The sequence below is a fragment of the Monodelphis domestica genome, chromosome 2 (genome assembly GCF_027887165.1).
Source record: "Monodelphis domestica isolate mMonDom1 chromosome 2, mMonDom1.pri, whole genome shotgun sequence".
Classification (NCBI taxonomy): domain Eukaryota; kingdom Metazoa; phylum Chordata; class Mammalia; order Didelphimorphia; family Didelphidae; genus Monodelphis; species Monodelphis domestica.
In genome coordinates, this window is record NC_077228.1 from 163,195,914 (window position 1) to 163,216,058 (window position 20,145).

General features: G+C 37.4%; 2 protein-coding genes across 3 annotated transcripts in view; one reads left to right on the forward strand and one right to left on the reverse strand.

The window, feature by feature from the left end:
• C2H1orf131 (chromosome 2 C1orf131 homolog) overlaps positions 1–12,970 on the reverse strand; it is a 32,614-nt gene extending 19,644 nt beyond the window's left edge. The window contains exon 1 of the mRNA XM_001379190.5: positions 12,837–12,970. Within this exon, the coding sequence (XP_001379227.2) occupies positions 12,837–12,924 (88 nt within the window). The 5' untranslated portion in view covers positions 12,925–12,970. The remainder of the gene's footprint in view (positions 1–12,836) is intronic.
• Positions 11,725–20,145, forward strand: part of GNPAT (glyceronephosphate O-acyltransferase) — a 63,422-nt gene continuing 55,001 nt past the window's right edge. The window contains exon 1 of one of the 2 annotated variants that reach the window (XM_056816150.1): positions 11,725–12,208. In XM_056816150.1, the coding sequence (XP_056672128.1) occupies positions 12,119–12,208 (90 nt within the window). In that variant the 5' untranslated portion in view covers positions 11,725–12,118. Of the gene's footprint in view, positions 12,209–13,196; positions 13,326–20,145 lie in introns of those variants that run through there. The other variant, XM_007481627.3, reaches the window with a different exon arrangement.

Sequence of the window (20,145 nt, forward strand, 5' to 3'; positions counted from 1 at the left end):
TTGGCCTAAATTCAAACCTATATAAGCTCTGTCCTTTTGTTCCTTTGGGGAGTCTCCACCTTTTGCTATTTTCCTCATTAAAGCCTGGTTGGTTCCTAAATTCATGGTATTGGATGTGGGCTATGGGTTTTGATTTTGGTTCTGTGAAAACAGCAAAAGGACCTTAAAAAGACACAAGTTTAGGTCTGACATTCCTCCTAAAAGTAAGGAGAGTCCAGTAGTTAACAGGAAGTCCAAAGTCAAGAAGTTAGACAGAAGAATGAACAAATAAGCAAAAAATCCAAAGTAAGTTATGGTGACATTAAAGCTCAAGATTAAAAAGAAATAAAAAATGACAAAACATTAATTGATCAAAGTCTCAAAGAAAAATGCATTTTGGATAAAAGTTCTATAAGAATTCCTAGAAGAATTTGATCAAGAGATTAAGAAAAGACTTACAAATGATTTTTACAACTATTGAGAGGGTGCAGCAAGATGACTCAGTGGATTGAGAGCCAGGCATAGAGATAGGAGGTCCTGGGTTAAAATATGACCTCATATACTTCCTAGCTATATGACCCTAGGGAAGTCACTTAACCTCCATTTCCTAGGCCATATCACTCTTCTGCCTTAGAACTAATATACAGTTTTGATTCTAAGAAGGAAAGTAAGAGTTAAAAAACAAAACAAAACAAATTCTGAGAGTGGTAAAGGAAATATATTGGAAAAGAAGTAAAGTCTATGGAATAAATGAAAGGAGAATTGGTAGATTAAATAAAGAGGAAACTATATTAAAAATAACTCCTTAAAAATTAGATTTGACAAAATAAAAGCAAATGACTTATGAGACAATAAGAAATTATAAAATGAAGTCTAAATACTGAAAATATGAAGTTTCTCAGAATAAAAACAACTGACCTGGAAAAAACTGGGGAGAGATTATTTAAGAAATTGATGCACTACCTAAAAGTCATGACCAAAAAAAGAGAACCTAAAAATCATATTTTTTTTAATCACTAAAGATTATTGCTCAAATCTCTTAAAACCAAAAAGCAAAGTAGAAATTGAAAGAATTCACTGGTCATGACTGAAAGAGGGAAAAGTATGTAGAATATTATAGCCAGAACCCAGAATTCCCAGGTCAAAGAAAAAATGTTTAAACAATTAGGAATAATTCAAATACCAAGGTTCTATAGTCAAGATCACACAAGATTTAGCAGTTATCACTTCAAAGAAAAAGAGAGCTTGCAATATGACATTCTAGAACATAATAATCTAGGCTTATAATCAAGAATAATTTACCCAGAAAAAAATGAATATAATCTTCCTATGATGGGGAAAAAAAATGAATCTTTAATAAAATAGAACTGTCAAATATTCTTTAAAAATAAAACAAAAAACCCCTTATCTTCTGTCTTAGAATCAATACTGTATATTGATTTCAAAGCAGAAGAGCGGTAAGGGCTAGGCAATGGGGATTAAGTGACTTGCCCAGGGTCACACAGCTAAGACGTGTCTGAGGCCACATTTGAACCTATGATCTCCTTTATCTAGACCTGGTTCTCAATCCACTGAGCCACCCAGCTGCCCCCAAAGAATTTGCCCAGGGTTCCCCAACTAAGAAGTGTCTGAGGCCCAAACATTCTTGATGAAAAAACTAGAGCTGAATAAAAATTCTGTTATACCAATCCAGTAGTCAAGAGAAGCATACAAAGGTAAACATACATGAGCTATCACAAAGGATAGTCAAACTGTCTTATATTCTTATAGGAGTTGATTCACATAACCCCTCAGAACTCTTTCATCATCAAGGGTCATAGAAGAAGTCTAAGTAGATAAGGCCTGAGATTGGCTCTGTTATGTCTTCATGATCTTAAAGAACAAAATGAGAGGGGAATAGAACTATACTACAGGGGAAGGTAGAGGAAGAATAAGGAAAATTATCTCACATAAATAGAGAGTACAAGTCTAAAGGGGTAGTGGGAGAAAGTGGGTGACACATGAACCTCACTCTCACCTAAATTTGTCAAAGGAGGGAAAAAATACACACACACACAATTAAGAAATACATCTCACCCAACCAAAAAAAAAATAGAGAAAAGGGTTAAGGACAAAAGGGAAAAAATAAGAGGGAGGGTAAATCAAAGGAAGGATTAAGCAGAAGCAAAACAAACGTTTAAAAAGGGACAGTGAAAAAGGAGAAAGAAAAGTATGACAGAATAGGAGGGAAGGAAGCATACATTAGAAATCATAACTGTGAATGTGAATTGGATGAACTCACCCACCAAAAGGATAGAAGAACCTGTTAGAAACCAGAATCCAACAATACGTTGTTTACTATAAACACATTTGAAAAATACAAAGTGAAAATAAGTGATTGGAGCAGAATCTATTATGCTTCAGCTGAAGTAAAAATGCAAGAGCAGAAATCAAGATATCAGACAAAGCAAGAGCAAAAATAGACCTAAATTAAAAGAGAAAAAAGTGAAACTACAGTCTACTTGTAAGTACCATAGAAAATGAATTAATATCAGTACTAAATATAAGAGTACCAAATGTCATACCATCTAAACTCTTAATGGAAAATTCAAATTAATTATAGGGAAAAATAATAAAACTAAAATAGTGAGGGATCTTATTTTACCATTTTCAGACCTAGATAAATCTTAGTATAAAAAGAAATGAAGGACGATAATAAAATTGTAGAAAATTCAGATTTGCTAGACTTCTGGACACTACTGAATGGTAATAGAAAGGAGTATACCTATTTCTTAGCTGTGCATAACATCTTCATTAAAAATTGACCATCTATTAAGGGATAAAAAGCTCATAAAAGTCACAATGCAGAAATGTTCAATGAATCTTTCATGAAAAATATTGTGGAACTTTTAATAATTGTCCTGAAAAGCAAACCTAAGCAGTGTTCTCATTTGCTGTGGTGAATACTAATGTGAAGTAGCATTTTATTTAAATTATGAATTCTATCTTTAAAAAAACTATCCCAGTAAAGATATTTTTATTGCATTTTATGATCCATAGTGCTTAGTCCAGGCAATTCTCTAAGACTGTTGGCTGGAGAAGAGTTGCTGATCTACTTTGGATGAAGAAGTTTCCTCAGAGGAGTAACTATACTTTGAAATCACAAATCTGATAAAGCCAAGATGGCAGAGATATAGAAATCTTGAACCTCTCTGAGAACACTCTCCAACTAACCTTAAAATAAAGCTTCAAAACAAATAATGGAGAGACAGAACCATTAAGTGGATGGAGTGAAGCACATTTCCTGCAAAACAACTTGAAAGGCAGGCAGAAAGGGTCTGGTTCACTGGGGTCCAACGGGAGCACAATCTGCAGAAAGCAACGCTAAGGAGTATTGGTGCAAGCCAACAACAACTCCACTTTTACCTCCCACACCTACTGATCCAGCTTCTGAACCTGGGTCCAAGACAACTTCCAGATCCCAAGACCCTGCCTAAGCCAACAGAGGCACACCCCAATGAGACACACTACTTAAAGTTCCAAGCCCTAGCACAAGCCTGAAATGAGGCTTCAAAGTCTAGCACAAGGCACTTGGCAGCGTGCTTAGCTGGTACCAACCAAAGGGAAGGCCTAGAGCCCATGCCCAAGCCCTGAGCTCCAGCACAAGGCAGCTCATACATAGTGCTTTGAGCCTTGAAAGCCAGCAGCAGTCCCTGGTGAAGACTGAATCAGCAGTGGAAGGTGACTTTCAGAGCTCTCAACCCACAGGCCCTCATACCACCTTGAAAGAAATGAAACTTGTCAAAACCCAGAATTGGAGGTAACGTTAACAACAAGAAAAAAAACCCGAAGATATAAAAAGTGTCCCTGCTACCTTGAGAACAGAACCCACATTTAAGATAAAAATAAAATTTGAGAAAAGGGCTAGGAAAATGAGCAAACATCAAAACCAAAAACCTAATCATATAAAATTATTATGGAGGGGGCAGCTAGGTGGATCAGTGGATTGAGAGCCAGGCTCAGAGATGGGGGTCCTGGGTTCAAATCTGACCTCAGATACTTCCTAGTTGTATGACCCTGTATATATGTTCCTATATAGAAAGACAAGATTTGTAACTTAAAATTTTTATCAGTTATTAGAGAAGTTAGAAGGTATGAGAGTAAGTTAATTAAAATGATATGATATGCAAAAAAATAAAATCAAGGGGTGAAAAAGAAGATTGCACTGAAAGAAAAGGGAAGAAAGATGGAATAGAGAAAATTATCTCACCTAAAGAGGTGTAAAAAACCTATTATAGTGGAGGGGAGGATAAGAGTGGTGACAGGCAATGCTAAAACCTTACTCTCATTGGATTTGGCTCAGAGAGGAATAACAACTACACTCATTTGGGTGCAGAATCCTATCTTATCCGATAGAGGAGTAGGAAGGGAATAAGAAATGAGGAGGGGGAGGAAAAAAAAGGGTGATTAAAGGTAAAACACTGTGAGGAAGGACAGTAAAGGAGACAGAAAGAGCAGGATCAAAAGGGGAAAATAAGATGGAAGGGAATGCATGGTTAGTAATCCTAACTGTGAATGTGAACAAGATGAACTTACCCATAAAACAGAACATGGATAGCAGAGTAGATTAAAAACTAGAATCCTAGCATATGTTATTTACAAGAAACACATTTGAGGCAGGGAGACACATACATAGAGAGTAAAAGTAAGGGACTACAGTGTACTGAAACATATATACACCAAATGGTATAGTCTTCAAATTATTAAAGAAATTATATGAGCTTCAGGAGGAAATAGACAGTAAAACTATACTTGTGAGGGACCTCAACTTTCCCCTCTCAGATCTAGATACATCAAAACAAAAAATAAGTAAGAAGTAAAAGAGTGAATGAAATTTTACAAAAGTTAGATCTAACAGATCTCTGGAAAAAATTGAAGAGGACTAGAAAGGAATATACCTTCTTTTCAGCAGTACCAGGCACCTATACAAAAAATAATGATGCATTAGAGTATAAAAACTTCACAACCAAATGCAAAAAAAGCAGTAATAATAAATGCATCCTTTTCATAATGTGATAAAAATTATAATTGATAAGAATCCATGGAAAGATAAATAAAAAATTAATTGGAAACTAAACAATCTAATACTAAAAAAGGGGTGGGTCAAAGAAAAAATTATAAAAAACAATCAATAATTCCATTCAAGAGAATGACAATGAGTAGATAACACATCAAAATTTATAGAATACAGCCAAAGCAATCTTAGGGGAAATTTTCTATTTCTAAATGCTTACATCAATAAGATAGAGGAAAAAGAAAATCAAGGACATTTCAGGTCATAAAAATGAAAAAACTAGAAAAAAGGCAAATTAAAAATCCTCAATTAAAAACCCTAACCATTCAAGGAGAAATTAATAAAATTTAAAGTTAAGAGAACCACTGAACCAACAAATAAACCCAGGAGTTGGATCTTTGCAAAAACAAATAAAATAAGGCATTGCTTAAATTGATTTTAAAAAAGGAAAGAAGAAAATACAATCACCAGTCTCAAAAGCGAAAAGGGTAAATTCATCACCAAAGAGGAAATTAAAACAATCATTAGGAGCTATTTTGCCCAATTATATGCCAATAAACCTAACAATCTAAGAAATGATATTTACAAAAATACAAATCATCCAGATTAAGAGGGGGGGGAGGGGGGGGTCAGTCGGATAGCTCAGGGGATTGAGAGCCAGGCCTAGAGATGGAAGATCCTAGGTTCAAGTATGACCACATGCACTTCCTAGCTATGTGACCCTGGGCAAGTCACTTGATCCCCATTGCCTAGCCCATACCACCCTTCTGCCTTGGAGCAGAGGATTTTTTTTAAACCCTTATCTTCCATCTTGTAGTCAATACAGGAAATAGAATATTTCCCATCTCAGAAAAAAAAAATTGAACACCCCATCAATGAACTCCTTGAGAAAAAATCCTCAGGGTCAGACGGATTCACAGGTGAATTCTATCAAATATTTAAACAATTAATCCTAATGCTATATAAACTCTTTGGGGAAATTGGCGAAGGAGAAATCCTACCAAATTCTTTTTATGGCACAAATATAGTGCTGATAAAGGCAGAAGGGTTGGTAAGGGCTAGGCAATGGGGATCAAATGACTTGCCCAGGGTCACACAGCTGGGAAGTGTCTGAGGCCACATTTGAACCCAGGATCTCCAAACTCTGGGCCTGGCTCTCAATCCACTGAGCTACCCAGCTGCCCCCTAGAGGCAAAAATTTTAAATAAAATATTAGGAGAGACTAAAGCAATATATCACAAGAATCATTTACTATGACCACGTGGGCTTTACATCAGGAATACAGAGCTGGTTTAATATTAGGAAAATTACCAGAATAATTGACCATATCAATAACCAAACTAACAGAAATCAGATGATTATCACAATAGATTCAGAAAAAGCCTTTGACAAAATACAATATCTATTTCTATTAAAAATACTAGAAAGCATAGTAATAAATTTTGGCCATTCCTTACAATGATAAGTAGTATCTATCTAAAACCAGCAACAAGTATCTACAATGGGGATAAAATTAGAAGCCTTCCCAGTAAGAGCAGGGTTTGTGAAGCAAGGATGTTCATTATCACCACTATTATTTAATATTGTACTAGAAAACCTAGCTTTAGCAACAAGAGGAAAATAAAGGAAATTGAAGGGGTGTGTGAATCTTAAAAATTCTCAGACCCTACTTCATAAGATTTGATTTAGACCATTCCCCATTTTAAACAATGAAGGGACTTAGATCAGGAATGTGAGAACTCTACTCCACCCATACTTAAGCATACTGTAAGGGAATATAAAGTTGTAAACTCCTTGCTAAACAATGAAAAGTACTTAATCCATACTTATAGTAAAGCAAAAGCCTTAAGCTAAGTCTATTTTTAGGAAGGTGCCAAGTACCCATGAAGGTCAGGCAACTTGTAAACTTGCAAGTGGCAAAGAGGTGAGAACTTACTCAAAAGTTTAGTCTACTCAGGTGTGAATTAAGAATGGTCTGTCCTTTGGAAAATGTCTACTGTAATTGATGGATGTGAGAACTTAGGGGAGGTGACATAGGAGAAAATTCTCTTTAAAAGGAGATGAGAAGCTGAGAGCAAGGGATTCTCTCAGAGAACTCTCTCTGGAGATTGAGCTGGCCAAAGCTGAACTGGTGTCTCTCTGAACACTAGAATCTTTTTTTTTTTTTTAATTTTTATTTGGTCATTTCCAAACATTATTCATTGGAAACAAAGATCATTTTCTTTTCTTCCCTCCCCCTCCTCCCACCACCTCTCCCATAGCCCACACGGGATTCCACTGGGTATCACATGTGTTCTTGATTCAAACCCATTTCCATGTTGTTGGTATTTGCATTAGAGTGTTCATTTAGAGTCTCTCCTCAGTCATATGAACACTAGAATCTTGCTTGGACAAATCTTGTGGTGAGTTGATAAAAGACTGACTGATCTCTCTCTTAGGGTTTTCAGCCTAGGCTGGCTCATGCTGGCCTTGGCTGGTCTAGCCGTTTTCTCATTATTTCCTTTTTCTCTCTCTCTCCTTTTCATTAATTCCTCATTTGTATTAATTAAAATCTCTATAAAACCCAGCTGACTTGGGTATATTTCATATTTGGGAATTTTTCCCTGGCGACCACTTTATATTTGATTTAAAACAAGGCACTGTCTTGAAATCATATTTTCTGCCGTCACAATTTAAGCCAAACAATCTTTTATCTGTAATAGTTTATGACTCCACTACTTTAATTGTTACAGGTGAAAGTGCGCAATGAAGAAACTAAACTATCATTCTTTGCAGATGATTTAGTGGCATACTTAGAGAATCCTAGAGAATCAACAACAACAAAAAAAACTAGTTGAATTTGCAGGATACAAAATAAACCCACATAAATCATCAGCATTTCCACATATTACTCAACAAGATCAGTAGCAAGAGAAAGAAAAAGAAATTCCATTTAAAATAACTCTAGACAATGTAAAATACCTGGGAATCTCCTTGCCAAGACAAATATTGGAATTATATGAGCCCAAATACAAAACATTTTTAAATAAATGGAGAAGGGAAGAATTAGTGACCAAAGAAGAGATAGAGAACATTACAAGATATAAAATTAATAATTTTGATAATATTTAATTAAAAGATTTTGTACAAACAAAACCAACATAAGCAAAATTAGAAGGGAAACAAACTGGAGGGAAAATTTTAGCAAATTTCTCTGATAAAGGTCTAATTTCTCAAATATAGAGAACTAAGGGAAATTTATAAAAATACAAATCATTTCCCAATTGACAAATGGTCAAAGAACAGTTTTTGGATGAAGAAATCAAAGCTATCAACAGTCATGAAAAAATCTTCTATTTCACCGGATTAGAAAAATTCAAATTAAAACAACTCTGAGATACTATCTCACCCTTATCAGATTGGCCAATGTGACACTAAAGGAAAGTGATAAATGTTGGAGAGGAAGTGGCAAAACTGGAACACTTAATGCATCATTGGTGGAGTTGTGAACTGATTCAACCATTCTGGAAGGCTATTTGGAACTTTGCCTAAAGGGCTATATAACTGTGCATACCCTTTAGCCATGAAATCTCATGTAGCCTGTGGGTTTTAAAGTGTTGTGGCCAGGGGAACTGCATCCCCCCAGCTGCCTCAGGGATCCCTCCCTACTACTTCCTGGGGAATTGGTCTTGAATTGGACCAATCCCATGCTAGGGAGGGGTCACGTCCCTACTTCCTGGTGCCAGATAGGTCTATATAAGGACCAATCCTGCACCTGGGAGGGGACTTTGAATAGAGCTTGATTAAACAAAGCTTATAGAGTTAATGAATTTCAGGGGGTTGGGGGAGGGGAAACTTCCATTATTTTTTCTTTAATAAAGTTTTTAAAAAGCATCAAAAGGGTAGTTTTTCTTTTAGCATCTTCAGTCCCAAAAAAATCATAAAAAAAGGGGGAAAGGACCTAGTTGTACAAAAATATTCTTAGCTGTGCCCTTTGTGGTGACAAAGAATTAGAAATGGAGAAAACGTCCATCAATTGGGGAATGGCCTAACAAATTGTGGCATATGATGGTGATGGAATATTATTGTGCTATATGAAATGATGAATAGGATGATTTCAGAAAAAGGTGGAAAGATTTACATGAACATGAATTAAGCAGAACTAGGAGAGCATTACACAGTAACAGCAATATTTTATGATGATCAGCTGTGAAAGACAGCTATTCTCAGCAATCCAGGGCAATTCTGAAGGGTTTATGACAAAGAATGCTATTCATCCCCTAAAGAAAAGAACTGTTGGGAGTTGGAAAGTAAATCAAAGCACTCTGTTTTCACATTAGTTTATGTTTTTTATTTTGGGGTTCATTTTTATATGAATATTCTCTTACCACAATGACCAATATGGAAGCATATTTAGCATGATAATGCATGCATAATATGCAGATCAAATTGCTTATCATCTCCAAGAGGAAGGAAATGCAGGAGACAATTTGGATCTTTAAATTTCAGAAAAGATGTTTAAAATTATTATTACTTGTAATAGGTAAAATATCTTTTAAAAAGAAATAAAATGTTAACTTTTTAAAAAGGTGGAAAAAATCACATCTTTTTTTAAGAAAATAAAACATATATATTCCATAAGTCAAGCTCACTGGCCTATAATTTTCTTTCCCTTTTAAGAAGTCAGGGAATTTTCCCTCCTCTAGACCCTACGCATCTTTCCCATTTTCTATGCTCTTTCAAAGAACAATGACTCAACAATATTATCTAACAGGACTATTACAATTAAGATTTAATTTATTTGGGCCTGGTGGCATGAACTCATTATCTAGAACTGGTAGGTTCTCTTTCTTTCCCCCTGCTAATCCTGTTTCAGATCCCTATTAGCCATTTTTTATTCTTTCTAGTCCCAAGATCATTCTGATAGCAAATAAAACAGAAAATAAGTTAAGCAGCTTTTGCCTTTTTTAAAAGATACATTATCACTGTCTTTGATTAACACAGAGGAGGTCACACAAAGTTAATACTGCACTGAAGGCTTTCAAATAACTTGTTATTGGCCATTATTTCATTTCATTCCCTACCACAACTCTGAAGAAAGTGCTGTCATTATCTCTCTTTTATACAGGAGGAAATTCTGAGAGGTCAGGTCACTCACTTGCTCAGGGACATACACACTGTTTGAGGTGAATTTGTATCAAGGCAGCGAGTTTGTTGCTTGGTTTTTGATAGCTGTACCTTAGAAGACAGCTTCACAAAATGGGAAGATAAATGGTATTTATTTCTTATCAGGGTTGGTATTATAGTAATATATAAAGTTGGTGTAAACGAAAGTATTTTACCATGCTACTAGTTTTGTACTTCCCCAGTGTCTCTTTTTGGAGTATCCCTGAACTTACTACATTTTTTTTATTTGAATTCATTGAAAAAAATGGATCAATTTTGCTTTTGCTTCTCTGAAAGAAAACTCTTGATCCTGAAAATCTGGTGGTAGATCATGCCTGTGCCACCATGTTAGAATAAGCAATAAAAAGAAATCCTACTATTATTCTTATTGGACCATGCCACATTCTGACAGTCATTGCTACCTATCTTTGCTTTCATCTTATGTACATGTCTTTTTAATCATCTTGCTTATTGCCCATATTTTTGTATTTGCATACAAATACCTCGAAGCCATGAGCCTTATTTCTAGCACTTTCCTAAGTTTTGTTCCCTGTGAATTTCTGGCCTTTTCTACTAGGATACTTCATTGTACATCTTAGCTTACAGGCATTTTTCTTCCTATCTTTTTTTCATTTTAAAGTCGTTTGGGTCAGCTTTCTAAGACTTTAGGGAAATAAGTTTCTACTAGCCTTTATCAGGTTTCCTTCATCCCTCTAGAATTTTAAGCCATGATGCAGAAATTCATATGCCATTTGGGGACACTGTTGCTTCACTTTTCTGCTTGCCTGGTGGAATAAAGCTGGCAGCAGCATTAGAAAATGTTTTTTGTTTTGCTCTTTTTGCTCAAAAAACAATCTTTCTTGTATTATGAGATGGCACATATACAATTTTCTATGTGCAAAAAGCTGATAATTAAACTAAACCTGAAGAATCAGTAAACACTTTTAGGGCCTTTATTTTCCCTAAACTACTACCATACTCTTGGTTCAACCTGAGCAAATCTGTCAGTCATCCAGGGGGTCTCCCTTTTCCCTAACATAATTAGAAGCTTCTCCAGATTTGCTGGCCTCTAGATTTAACTAGCACTTATGCATTAAAAACACCCAAATCTCTGATCATTCAGCTTTCCTATGGTCTAATTCATCAAATACCAGCGATAAGTTTGATTTGGTTCCCACACCATGTTTGCATATTTTATAATACATAATTTCTTCCTTCAGGCTTTAATCTTCTTTAAATCTTTTAGTCTCCAGTATTCTGCTTCATTTCAAAGTGTATCTCCCTCCCCACTCATTCCCCAAAACATAGTAGTAGTATCCAATAAATATTGTTGACTATTTTCACAGTAAGGTAGCCTAGAGATCCAGTCTACCCAATCTCAAAATAGCCAACTGAAAAGAAAATAGCATTTCCTACATTATACCTAGTTTTGAAAATGTGCTTGCATTTATGCACATAAAAGGACTCCTAAGAATATTTACTGTCTCTGATAAGTACAAAAGGGTTTTTTCCCCTCCCTTGCTTTTCCCTCCCCAGACTCCCACTTGCATTGGCTAAGGGGGTGTGGTGCTACCTTCCCTAGGGGAAGTGCCAGGGAGGAAATTATATTCCAACCATTAATAACAAGTTTTCGGTCGACGGCGACTAAGAAAGACCTTCGTTTATCTTGGCCAGGAATTCAAGACGCAGTGAAGTTTTTTTTTTTTGTTCAGGAAGGCCTTATTTAGTTTGTTTTGTCCAGACTCTCCAGAGGCACTGAAAAGCTCTCAGGACATTCTTCTTAGCCCTGGTTCCCCTAGCCCGGCAAGAATTACTCTTCTTTCAGGGCAAGGCAGCTTTATTAAGGCAGGGCTACAGGTAAAGTAAAAGCAACAGAAGGCCGAGTAACCTGGATCAAACGGGTTTTCAGTGGTCTATTTTTTTGGAGTAGCAGAGGAAGTTATGGAGAAGACTATGACCCTGGCAGCTGCATCTGAAAGTACAGCAGTTCCCAGAGCTCCCAAGAGACAGCAGGAATGGCACAGAGAACAGGTTGGTACCAAGTTAGTGGGTCGACAGCAATGGAAAAATAAGCCGAGTGGGTGGAGGGTTGGAGAGAGTAAAAGCAGGGGAACGGAGGTGCTGTGGCGGGGCTTTTCCAGGGAGAGGTAGAATCCACTATTACCCAGTTGGGTAGTGGGGAGCGGATGGTGGCAAAGGGCCAGAAGTGATGGTGGTGACGTTTCCAGAGAAGTAAAACCCATTACTAGCACCCGGTCAGGGACTGGGGGGAGGATGATGACAAGGGGCCGTAGGAGCTGGGAGAGAATTACCCAGGAACCGTAAAGCCCACTACTATGTGGTGGGTGCGGGTGGGTGGCAGAGGGCCAGCCTCTCGTTTCTAGGTTATTTCATGGCAAGGTACGCCAAGCACTTGGCCCACGCTCCAAGACTCGCCCTGAGATAGACTGAGGTATCGGGCCCTTTAAATCACTCCTGCAAGGAAGCTCTACAGGCTAATCAGCTCTGCACGCAAAGATGGATTTCGGGCCACTAGTGGAAAAATCGGTCCCTCACTTCTCCAGAAAGAACTCCCTTCCCAAAATACACATCTACAGTCCCGCCGGTCAAGTAGCCGCTTCTTCCCCACGTGGGCGCTCGCCTAGCTCCTCGCACTCACCGAAGTCGTAGAGTTTGTGCAGCAACGTGTCTAGGAGACTCTCAGGACTGGAAAAGTCCTGTCCTCCTGGCTTTTCCTCCTGGGCCATTATGGGAAATAGGAAAAGGAGGAGACGAAAAAAGTACCTTTTGCGGTGGCGACCCAAGCCTCTCCTTCCGCGGTAATTAACTGAGCCCCTGCCAACTTCCGCGTTTCCAGGGCCGAACCTGGGCACGCGCTTTGGCTCAGCGCGGCTTCCGTCCGGGCCAAGATGGCGGCGCCCGGGGCTTTCTGGAGCGTCCGCCGCGGGTGCCACCGCCCTAGGCGAGGTCGGGCCTCTAAACGTGGGGCAGCAGCTGTCAGCACCACCCTCCCTGTTTAGCTGGGAAGCTCCGGTGCCTCCCGAAAAGCGGTAGTAGAATCATGGCAGCGGCTCGATCATCCGAATGCTTCATCTCCGTCGCCTCCACCTCTACCACCACGGTCGCCGCCCCCGCGCCCCTCTATTCGGTAGGCTCCCGGGCCCTGGCGGGGAGTCGGGCCGGCCGGGAGGTCGAGTCCAAATCCGACCGCTTGGCTCTGCCGCCCAGCCCCAGCCCGGGTCGGAGGCAGGGTTGGGGGGAGCCCGGTTTCCTAGGTGACAGAGCTGAAGGAGGACATCTAGTCCTCGGTCCTCCGCTCGTGTCAGCCCCCTGATGATTTCCTTTCTGCTCTGTCTCGCACTCCTTACCTACTACTCTACAGCGATGAGAGCGTAGGGAGGAGATTAACTCCCTTCCAGGGAAAGCACTTACTCCAAACCCTCCTTGGCGAGGCAGATTTAGATTCCTCCAGGCGTGGCGGGATAGATCCTGGGGCCGCGTGGGGCGGGATGGACTGATTATGTGGCTGCTCCTGGGTCTTTGTGGTTTGGTCCGACTTGTGTGAGGAAAAGAAAGCGTGTTCCTTCCCTGAGTGAACTGCTCCCAAGTTGTAGCCACCTAGTCCTCCACCATTTGTTTTTCTTTTCCTCGAAAAAATTATCTCCGATCGAAAAATAAGCCGGTTTTGAGTACAATTCAAATTGTAATTTGAATGATTTATTTGGCTTTGGGATTGAATATATTCTAGAAGGATTTAGAAATCTTTCTAGAAATTTTCATTGCCTGCTTTTGTTTTCTGACAGTTTACAATGTTTGTTCCAAGAGTAATGGGCAGGAACAGCTGACACCACTTTTTTTTTTTTTAATATCCTTTCGATTCATTTCTTCTCTTTCCTGGTTTATCAGAATTGCTTGATTTAGCTTTTCTTTTTCAGCAGAGTTGATCTTTTAAAACTTACTTTCTAAGAAGTCTCTGGTTTGCATAATTTGAAATTAGTATGTTGAAACCTCCCTATTTTCTTTACCAGTGTTTTGACTTTTAATCACTTCTGAGGGAAACGATTCGTTTAAGAAGCATGTCAATAGTAACCTCTAATTTAAAAATTCAGTTCTTTAAAAGGAGATTATTTTCATCCTCTAATACTGGAGCTTCCACACAATACCCATATTATGGTACTAGGTATACCGTATTGGGTATATTCTTAACTTATAACTTTTAATGTATTAAAAATGAGGGGAAATTATTAGGCTATGTCCTTTTCAACATCAGTACATGTTAAGATTTGAAGTTCATAATTGGTAGCAATTGCCATCTAGCCAACTTCTGAGATATATTACTCTTTATTAGCCCGTTTTAACATTTGATTTAAGTTAAAATATTTTATTATAACTCCACTCTTCCAGTATGCTTGACTCCTTTGATTCCTTTTCTACTGATTCTTTCCTGTCTTCATATATCTTTTATTGTCCCCACTTCAATTCCACTTGTCCAAAAGCAGTCTATGAAGAGAATTATTAGTAGGTTAGACTCCTTTCAGATTTGTTTTTTCAGTCATTGATCTTTACTTAGTAGCAGTCTGAACTGCATTTATATCAAGTTCTTTGTTTAAACTTTTTCTCTTCCCAATATTTAATGCTGTTTTTAAAATAGAATTTTTAACATAAAGATTTACAGCTACAACTCTTTTCCTTTCTTTAGACAATTCTCCTTTGCAACTACACCTGTTACTTACTATCTTCAAGCTCTCCTATAATTTCTCTGATTTCTTTTATGCTATTCAAATTTCCATCTAACCAGGAAATGATGGTTTCAGGAGAGTCACTTAATATATTATGGCATTTTTCTATTTCTGTATGCATATTTGTATGTATACCTTCCTGCATGGTATACCTACATCCAAGAAGGTGCTGTGTTCTATGAGCAAAGCAGAATTACAGTAGTTCAAAACAAATATGAGATCTGCACATTTAGTCATATCTCCATCCTAAATGTTCATCTGGGCTATTTCTGTCCAACCTGTGGTAGAGCCTTCCTAGCTCATCTGGTCTCATCAGCCATAGTTGAACACTGTACATGGATTCCAATATAATGATGTCATTTTAGTTTCCTTCAGTTTGAGAGATCACAACCAAACATGTAGATGCATATATATATGTGTGTGTGATACTTTTTGTTTGTAATTAAAAAGTTATTGAACACCTACTACATACTCTGAAATGAATATGGTATTAGCAGGTCAGAAAAAAATTATAGTCAACTCTGCTATTCAAGGATGTATAATCAAATGGGAAGATTGGATTTGTTAGTAAATTATTAGTAAGGCTATTTAATCAGGTTGTAGATCACATTAGAAGAGCATATGTAATCAAATTATAGACCTATGAAGGAGTTCAAAGAATCAGAGAAGGGAGACATTATTGTGGACCTAGTAGTTAGGAGAAGGCTTCATGGGGAGATGAGACATGCCTTGGACATTAATAGAAAAGACTTTAATGGAAAGAATATAGGACTCAGGAACAGGAAATTTGGATTTGAGACTGTTTTGCTTACCAGCTACATGACCATAAGCAAATTGATAAGAACTTCCCAGCTTCCTCATCTGTAAGTTGGAGATAATAATATACAACATAAAATATTGTGAGTAAAGTGCTTAGTAAATATTAAAGTGAATTATTACTAATGATAATAGTTACTGAGTAACTACTTTGTTATATACTGTGGAATGGATGTCAACAAAAAGAATGAGAAAAGATTTATTTAGCACTTACTGTGTGCCATGCACCATACTAAGTGCCAGGTCATACAAAAGCAGTTTGATAGACTCAATATTACTTCCAAAGCAAAAGAGTGGGAAGGACCAGAAATTAGAGTTAAGTGATTTGCCCAAGAGCACACAGCTAAGTGAAGTATCTAAGGCTGGATTTGAAAAACTTAAGTCTTTCCAACTCCATGCCTAATATATCCACTGGGCCACTTTGCTGCCCCAAACCACACATAGGTATAGTAATATAGTGTTCCCACTCCTACTTCTTATTTAACCTGTATGACCTAGGACAGCTCTCTCATCTTCTGTTTCCTTATTTGGAAAATATAGGCTTTGGACTAGATAATTTTCAAGGTCGCTTTCGGCTCCAGACCTCCTATTAAAGGTTTGTTTGTTTGTTTGTTTGTTTTAATAGAATCTTTTTTGTCCTCTTCTACCCCACTCTACTCACTAGGAAAAAAAGGAAAAAAGAAAAACAAATTTGCTTTAATAAACATGTATATATAAAATCAAGCAAAACAAATTCTCTTATTGACCAAGTTCAAAAAAATATGTTTAACTTTGTTCCCTACATTACATCCTCTTTCTGTCAGAAGGTGGATAATGTGCTTCATCATTGGTCCTTTGGAATCATGGTCAATATATTGATTATATTTTTTACTGCTGTCAGAGTTGTTTATAGCATTGTTGTTATTGTATGATCTCTACTCCTTATTTCATTCATGTTTGTAAAAGCCTTCAAATTTATTTTTATAATATTGTTATAGTATAAATTATGCTCTAATTCTTCTTATTTTATTCTATATCAATTTATACAAGTCTTTCCATATCTCTTTGAAATTGTCTATTTCCTCACTTCTTAAAGCACAATAGTTATTCCATTACATTGATATAGCACATTTTATTCAAACATTACCCAATTGATGGACATCCCTTTAGTTTCCAGCTTTTTACTACTACAAAAAGAGGCAATAAATATTTTGGTAAATATAAGACCTTTTCTCTTGAGGTAAGTGGAAAAGATACCAGTCTCCTGGCTTTTTGGTGAGGGGAAAGGGTGCTATTCCATTGCCCTTTATTGACTACTTTGAAAGGAAATTATCCTCCTTTATTTATTTTAACCTAATTAATCAAGAACTTGGAGTTCCCTTCCTTTCACACATAGTTAACATTTTATTAGAAAAATAAGTTCACACCCTCAAAGACTGTAAGTGGATCCCACAGGCAGTGTCTGTCCCCGCTTCTCCCTCAGCAAATTAAGAAACTATGATTGATTCCTGAGATGTGATAGACCAGCCCACAGTGAGAGGAAGTAGAAACCAGAGAGACAGGAAATGACATGGAAAAGGGGCCTATAAAAGGTGAGACTGAGGAGCTGAGCAGGTCTTCTACACTGGATTTGTTCTGGGTTAAAACACTTTGGAGGAATTCTGTTGGTACCTCTTGCTGAAGGGACTACCAGAACTCCTGGTTGGAGATCAGGACCTGAGGGAGCCTTTGTCAGAATTGAGCTGTATTACCCCAGATTAGTAATTATAGGGTATTTAGCTAGGCAGTATTTTCTATCTCCTTCCTACATTTCCCTCTCTACTATCTCTACTTTGTTATAATAAAGCTGCTAAAGATACTAACAGCCTCATGACTTAAGAGTTAATTTTTATAAACAATGACCACAGCAGCTTTTTTTTTACTCTTAATTTGACCAAAACCCTTTTTAATTTTCACACTACCTAAGCTTCACTCTCCCTGAAAACAAAGCTGTTACATCACATTATATTTCTCCCTTCCATCCTCCTAGGCTATTAAAAAAAACTTTTTGCAAAGTCTTCATCCTGATTTACTGCCTTGGGAGAAGGGAAGTAAAAGTATATTCTTTCCCCTCCAAGAACTAGTTCCCTAAACCTGAGCCCCAGAGAGAATTCCACTGTTTAGGTCCAACCCCTTTGGACAATGAAAATATCTTACTCTTTTCCTAATCGTTAACAAACTGCCCACAGGTCATATTTTCCCTATCCCAGTGATTTTTAAACCTCACACCTTTTTTTTTTAACTTCCTTTTAAGATTCTTCTACAACAAACTTGCTTTCATCTTCAATGTTTTCATTTTCTATACCTTTCCTCTTCGGAATTTTTCTTTCACAGTCTTTCTCTCTTCCCCAATTCTTACCATTATTGATACTCCCTTAAGCATCATTTCCCACATGACTACCTTATTGAATTTTATTATATCCAGAAACTCATCATTCTGCAAGATGAAATCAACTCAGAAACTCACATCTACTTAATACCCTCTGTCCCTTGAACCCCTCCCTCCCTCTGGGTGTAGAAAGTGTAGAGTGTACATCTGGGAGGCTTGCCAGATCTATCCCATTTAAGGAGGATGCCCAGGAAACTCTCATTATTTCCTACCCAGCTGCTCTCCTAGACTTCATACTCTTTCAGAAATTCATCATTCTTATAAGATGAAATCAACTCTGTTATTCATACATCCTCTGATCATTTCCTGCTCTAGCCCTAAGACCTTGTCATTTTTCTCCCAAGAGGAATAAACTCTGCATCAGTACTCTCCAGAAGGGCCACAAGTGTTACAGCCAGCTAGCAAGTACTAAATATGGTAGCAGGCAACCTTCATTTATCCTGGTCCCTCCCCTCATTCACCTTTGACTGCTTAAATCCTATCTGTCTGCATATCCTATAGCCTTTTAACCAATCAAAACAAGGACTATCCCAATCTTATCTACATATTCTAACCTCTGTCTACATCCTCTTCCCCAAACCTCTCTCTAATGAGGCAGTTGTTCCTCGTTTATATTTCTAAGGTATGACTATAACCCCAGATTCTTTAGTTCTATAGAAATTTCCATTATTGATGGTCTTTCCCAAAGACATCCCAAAGAGTGGTTCTGTGTGGTGACCATAAGAGCATTGTCTCTGTGACTGCGAAAATATGGGTTTCAAGACTGTGAATTGCCCAAACTGTAAAAATAATTTTTAGTGTCTTGATTTTACATCAAAAATAAGTGGTCACCATGGGAAAAAATTCCCAAATATGAAATACCCAAGTCAGCTGGGTTTTATGGAGATTTTAATTAATAGAAATGAAGGAATTAAGAGAAGAGAGAGAGACGGAGTAAGAGGAAATACTAGGAAGGCTAGGCCTTTCTCTTTAAAGAGAAGTCAGTCTTTAATCACTTACCACAAGATTTGTTCCAAGCAAAACTCCAGTGTTCAGAGAGACCCTCCATTTCTGCTCCTGAGCTCAACTAATCGGAAGTCCCTCCCTGAACTAGTTCAGGCAGCTCCTTTAAAAAGAGAATTTTCTCTTGTGTCACCTCCCCTAAATTTTTACATCTACCAATCACAGTAGACAGTTTCCAAAGGACTGACCATTCTTAATTCACATCTTGTTATCACCTTCTCTGGGTAGTCTAAAACTTCTGAGTAATTCACATCTCTTTGCTAAACTTGCCCTTTTGTATTAGCTCTAAAAATAGACTTAGCTTAAGGGCTTTTGCCTCACTATAAGTACAGGTTAAGTACTTTTTCATTGTTCAGTAAGGAGTTTTACAACTTTATCTTCCCCTAAGGTATGCCTAAGTATGGGTGGAGTAATTTTAAAGTTCCCAATACATTCCTATCAAGTTACCTCCATTGTTTAAATGGGGAATAACCTTAACCTTAACCTTAAGATAATGTTCCAAGATAGAGTCTGAGAAATTTTAAGATTCACAATCCCCCCCTGATGATCATTGGGAGACTAGTCTCCCCATTGATCATTTAACATAATCATCTTGTAGTCCTAAACACACTTCATACAATATTCAATTTTCTAAAGAAGAAATTAGAGTAGTGAGGGAGGAATAGAAAAGAAAGAAAGCAAAACCAATGTTTTGCTAGGTGCATTGACAGAAAGCCAAATTAGGGGCAGTCCCTTTTGGCATAGAAGTGTACATTTACAATAAATGTTCAATCAAACTTCAGTTCAATCAACCATATCCAAAGTTCATTCTTGATCTTGATGTACTGTAGTTTTCTGGCATCTTTCAGCAACAGTTCATTCTTTGGATTTAGGAGTTAGCAAGCTTCTTCCTTGAAGATCTTTCCTCGAACAAAAAAATTAAAATCTTGGATTTTTATAAAAAATACAATCTCAAACAAAAAAATCAAAAATCTTGGATTTTAAATTAAAATACAATCCCCCCT